Here is a 5,635-nt window from a genome sequence, read left to right as displayed (position 1 = left end):
GCTGGCCTAGGATTCTGGACGGGAGCCTCTGATGCTCTACTTGCGTGACTCCTGGACTGTTTTCTTCTTCCCTAAGGCCCTCCTCCGTCTCCAGGGCCCTTCCTACCATCAAGGCCACCTCATTTTAAAATAAATTTGCCTGTTTGCAAATTACCAGTGCGATTCTTCTTTAACTGGCCAGAAACTGGACTGGGATCCACATCATGGAAGGAGTGAAGAAAGCATTCACATTCAATCCTCTGAACTTCACATGGACATGCTTACAGAGAAACACATACAAGAAATCTGCAAATGTAATATGAGTTCTAAGCAATCAGATCAGGTCATGGAATTCTGTACTACATTTAAGTACTATTTGAAGCGGGAACATTTCAGCCAGCAGAGAAATGGGTCTGTGCTCTACAGACCAGGTTAGGGAAAAGAGGTTAGAGAAATTTCAAAATGAGGTTTGCACAGACTGCCCCATGTGACCTGCCTCGGGCTTGTTTCATCCATTAGACGGAAGTGTTTCAGCAACCCTTTCTGCTTTGTGGTAATACCGCGTAGAGCAGGTGAGACAAGCAATTCAAAAGAAGGTTCCAAACATCGCAATTCAAATGTAAAGCCCCATTATTTGCCCCTCTGTAAAGTGGGAATAATGACACCGACGGGCTGCAAGCCGGCTGGGTAGGGAAACTGTCGGTTTGCAACGTCTCCAACACAAACCGTCCTTTGATAGCTCTCATTCAAATACCAGCCGCAGCACCTCTCAAGCTCTCCTGTTCCGGCTGCTTTCGTGGTTTGCGGAAAATGGAGTGCTTCCTGGGTAATTTTCACCACAGTGAGTGCAAGGCGGAGGGAAAGGGGAGAACTATTTGTGGTCGCCTCGAAGATCTAGCTGGAAAGATCAATCTGAAGATAGCCGGCACAGTGCACATTTCCCCTTAGGGAACAGCAGGCCGCCTCAGCCAGTCCGCACGTACGGGGTCTGGAATGGAGAAGGGAGGAGCTAACAGGCAGGGGAGGCGTGGGAGCGGGATGCAGGGGCGGGCCCCCAGAGCGTCGACCAATCATAGCGCACTCCGTCGACGGCCAATCACAGCTCGCCTAGCCGGGCAAATCTGCCCGGCAGTGCGGGGCGGGGCCGCCAGAGTCCCGGGGCCGCCGGTTACTCTTCCGAGAGGCTTTCAGGAAAGCACAGGGCAGGGGGCAGAGAAGCTGGGGAGGCGGGTGGCAGACAGGCCCAGCTTGTGTACTAGCCCAGCGACACCCACGGAAGCACCCAGGAACTAGAGATGGTGCAACCCGGGCGCGCACGTGTGTGCAGCCCTCTGGCATGTCTCTATGCCCTGTGGGCACCTGTCGTGTGAGTAGCTGCGGGTGTGGCTGTTCCTGGATGCCGTGAGTGTCAGTGAGGTTTGTGTGTCTTCGGGCCTGCCTCCCCCGTCCCCAGAGGGGGACTAAGAAGTTTAACTGAGCAGGGACACTGAGGAGATTAAAGGAGTGGATCTCAGAGGCGAGGCGGAGAGGGTGGGGACTGCGGGCGCAGCGGGTAGGGAAGCACCTATTTAACCCTTCTCCCAGGCAGAAAAGCATCTTGAAAAGGCTGGCGTGACCCATGTGGCTCTGAAATGTCTAGAGAGCCCCGAGCAGTGATGATCACAGAGTGACTGGCTCAAGGCTGAGCCTGTCTAATTCGTGGACAAGAGGGATGCTAGCATTTAGAAAGGCCAGGAGGAAACTCAGGATGGGGACCATCTGCTCTCCCAATCCCAGCGGGACAAAGGCGGCCTCGGAGGTCTGCAATGCCGACTGGATGGCCTCGCTCCCCCCTCACCTCCACAACGTCCCCCTTTCCAATCTGGCAATCCCAGGTACTCGTCTATAACTACTTGTTCACATTGTGTTTAATTCTGCCTTTTTAGTGTTTGTTAATGGGCTGGGTTGTTTGCTGTTGTGTTGATAAAAACAATAATTGTCAGTGATCTCTTTTATTTCCAAATAAAAAAAAAACTTAACAGGAAGGTTAAGATTTAAAGAGGGGCGAGCAGACTGCATCACTAGCAAAAGGGACAGACGGAAGAAAGGGACACGCCACTGCTGTTTTGTTGTTTTTATTCTGTTTATACATACAGCCTTGATCTAAGAATGCTAACCTTCTTAAGTCTGAGCCCCCGGTATGTGAAGGGCTCCTTGTCTTGAATCATTTAAGGAAAAGGGGGGGGTCAAAGATGATGGATAAAAAGTCGTTAGCTCTGGATCAAAATTGAAGCTGAAAAAATATATCTTTTCTTGTTTATCTGCCCTTGTGTGAAAAGAAAGTCAGATAAATGTTAGAAAATGGTTCGAACTCGGGGCTGGATATGAAGACACATAGTTTTGTTGTTGGGAAAAGCCAGAAATAGAGGATGCAAGCTGTCCTCGCAGGCAGTCATTAGGTGTGATGAAGTGATGGTGTTTGAAGCTTTGTCTATATATACACAGGTGTCTGCCTGGCTGGTCTAGAACTGTAGCCTTGAAAAGTACCTCTGCTCCTGCCGCATTCCCTGCCAGCTGCTTTACAGCTTGACTCTCAGGCAATTGCTTAATCTTTTCACTAAACTCGTTGTTAGGGCATAGTTATCTTGGGAAGAATTTTGAGACCACACTGAGTTTGGCTTGGTGAGCTGAGACCAGTCCTGTGAAGCTGGCACTTAGACTCGAGGAGCAAAGGATGGACCTGTTCTTTCTCTTTCCTGGACATGTAGCAGTTAAAGTTCACCTTTAGAGTGTAAGACAAACTCACAAGCGTTCCCTGGATCGGTCTGCTGTTTTCTGCCTTAAAAGATGACCTCATGCCACCTCCGTCTGCTTTCTATGCACGGGGAAGAGGAATGCTGGCTGTGGATGCAGGTTTTGCTTGGCTCACCTCTTCTTTTGGAGCTCTTCCAGGATCTTTGTCCTCATGGGCCTTCGCTGCTGCTGAGCAAGGGAAAGGTTGCAAAATCTTGTTACAGTTACCATCCCTTCTGTTTTACTGGCCCTTAACTACAGTTCCTTGGGAAATGCCAGATGGCCATGCTTTAGAACATGCCTTTTCCATGTTTAATTGATGCCTATGGAGTCATCTCCAAAACGATGCATGGGACACTTTTAACATGACTCATTTGCCTCTGGGCTCTTCCATGGAATTATTTCCTCTGTGTGATACGGCAGGTGGTTCATGTCTGCAAACAGAATGGCATCTTAGGCAGGTCCTAAATGACCCTGTCACTCAGCGCATGTCCAGGTAGGCTGACTTCCTTCTTCCTTGTACTTTGGACAGTTCAAACTCTAGCTCTACTGGGCTTGACTGTGCATTCCGACTGACTCTACAAAGAATCTAACGTGTTAGTTCCTGCTCTATACTGTATTTCAGTTACTAGAATTGCCAGAGGAAACAGATTTCTTGAGAACCGCCACCATACTGGGAACTCGGTATTAGTTCTGTGAAGCACTCAGGGTTTGTTGACCCTGCTTTGTGAAGCTAAATGGAAAAAGAAAATAGTGCTCCCGACTCCCATAAACACGCCACATTTACTACCATGAGGTGTTTTTCCCCAGGAATGGAAGAAACATATGTAGGTAAGTCGGCTCAGAACAGGAAACTCAAACACTAAGTACTCTCTGTGCACACTCCATCCCTCATTGCAGGTTATCTTTACTGTGCCCTGACTTTTAATATGTCCTGGAGAAAGGCTGACACCTCAGGTTCAGACTCGCCTTTACGAGAAATTAAAATATAAGGAAGGTGTTCAAGAAGGAGCCATCATCTGCCCCTTTCTCTGCATTATTGCTAACTTCATCATAACCACCCCCACCCCCAAAACATACACACTTTTTTTTTCTAGCCTTTCTTTGAGAGACACCTCTCCTACGTAGCTTAGCCTAGCTTCAACCTTGACGGCCTCCTGTTCTGCCTTCCAAATTGCAGCCTTGGGCCACCATGCCTGGTAATAGCTACCCATTACTGAGTTCCACCCTGATATACCCACTGGCATACAGTACCTCGACTACTGATACTTCCCATGAAATCAATAGATATTAATAGCACCATTTTTGAAAAAGGAAATAAGGGGTTAGGGTGTGGCTCTGTTGGTAGAGTACTTGCCTAGCATGGATAAAGTCTGCAGCCTGATCCCCAGCAACATAGAAATGGGGCAGAGTACAAACAGGAAGATTAGGAGTTCAAGGTCACCCTCTATTGCTTAGTGAGTTTGAAACCTGTCTCAAAAATAGAAGGAAAGAAAGAAAGAAAGTAAGGAAGGAAGGAAGGAAGGAAGGAAGGAAGGAAGGAAGGAAGGAAGATTATTATCCCGAAAATTTACCTTTTTCCCCCCATGTATGCTGAGAGGCAGAACTAGTATTTAGATGCTTATGTAATAAAAACACTCGCTCACTGCCTCAGTGCCCTTGAGAGGCCTCGGAAAGTACAGAGCAATAGAGATGGATTCTGGCTGGAAAGGCAGATTTCCCAGTCCATACTCTGCAGGATGGGAAAGAAAACCGGGTGGGCTTTTGTTGTTGTTGTTCATTTGTTTGTTTGTGACAGTCTCGTGTAGCCTTGGCTGACCTGGGACTCCTGATCCTTCTGCCTCTCTCTCTCTCAAACGCCGGGGATGGCAGGCCTGTTGCACCACACCCAGCCTGAATTCGATGGTTCTCATCTGAGCAGTCATATATCAGTTTGAATGTGAGCCAGATACAGAGGAAAGCTGTCTAGAGAGATGATAGATAGATAGATAAATGATAGATAGATAGATAGATAGATAGATAGATAGATAGATAGATAGATAGATACATAGATAGATAGATACATAGATACATAGATAGATACATAGATAGATACATAGATAGATACATTGATGGATACAGACAGATATATGATAGATTGATAGATGAATAGAGATAGATAGATAGATAGATAGATAGATAGATAGATAGATAGATAGATAGACAGACAGACAGAAGGATAGACAGATTTGTTTGAATTGGAACCCAGTAAGACTGAAATTCAGAACTGATTCTTTGATCCCATGTGTCTGAATGCTGAGCCAGATCCATCAGGAGGGGGACATTACAGGACAGCTTTCCTCTGTATCTAGCTCACATTCAAACTGATATATGACTGCTCAGATGAGAACCATCGAATTCAGGCTGGGTGCGGTGCAACAGGCCTGCCATCCCCGGCGTTTGAGAGAGGCAGAAGGATCAGCAGCAGTGATATGGGAGAGGTCGGGGAATGGATGAGGGATCTGGTGATCATAGATCTGGATGGTTTTAATTGTGTCAGATGTGGGAACTGCTGCCTGTGCCTAGGCGTTGATGAGAGACCACACATGTGGCTGTGTGCTCTCAACAGAGCCCTGGTGGATTACTACTCTTCCAAAACTGTGAGCCCCACCTGTTAAGCCCCACGGTCACTCAAACACATTGGAATATCTTAGAGGAGAATCCTCGAGTTATTCTCATTCCCACTGTAGCTAGTCATTTGATCTCTACAAAGTAAAAGGTCTTAAAATTATAAATGCTGCTTTTTTTAAATTAAAGTTTACTATACAAATACTTTCCTTGATGTTATTAACATTTTCTGAAAGGGAAAAGTTGTTTTTTTTTTTTTTTTGTTTGTTTTTTTTTT

At 46.7% G+C, this 5,635-nt stretch overlaps 1 protein-coding gene across 1 annotated transcript in view; it reads left to right on the top strand.

Annotated features, from left to right (window-relative positions):
• The first annotated feature begins 1,156 nt into the window (after window positions 1-1,156).
• The window catches only part of Plcxd2 (phosphatidylinositol specific phospholipase C X domain containing 2), a 60,718-nt gene continuing 56,239 nt past the window's right edge, over window positions 1,157-5,635 (top strand). Inside the window, exon 1 of the mRNA XM_050149086.1 lies at window positions 1,157-1,853. Within this exon, the coding sequence (XP_050005043.1) occupies window positions 1,691-1,853 (163 nt within the window). The 5' untranslated portion in view covers window positions 1,157-1,690. The remainder of the gene's footprint in view (window positions 1,854-5,635) is intronic.

Source organism: Alexandromys fortis, unplaced genomic scaffold (genome assembly GCF_014885135.2).
Source record: "Alexandromys fortis isolate MF-2015 unplaced genomic scaffold, M_Fortis_MF-2015_v1.1 scaffold_4, whole genome shotgun sequence".
Classification (NCBI taxonomy): domain Eukaryota; kingdom Metazoa; phylum Chordata; class Mammalia; order Rodentia; family Cricetidae; genus Alexandromys; species Alexandromys fortis.
The sequence above is the reverse complement of the archived record's forward strand: the minus strand, read 5'-3'. Positions and strand labels throughout refer to the sequence as shown.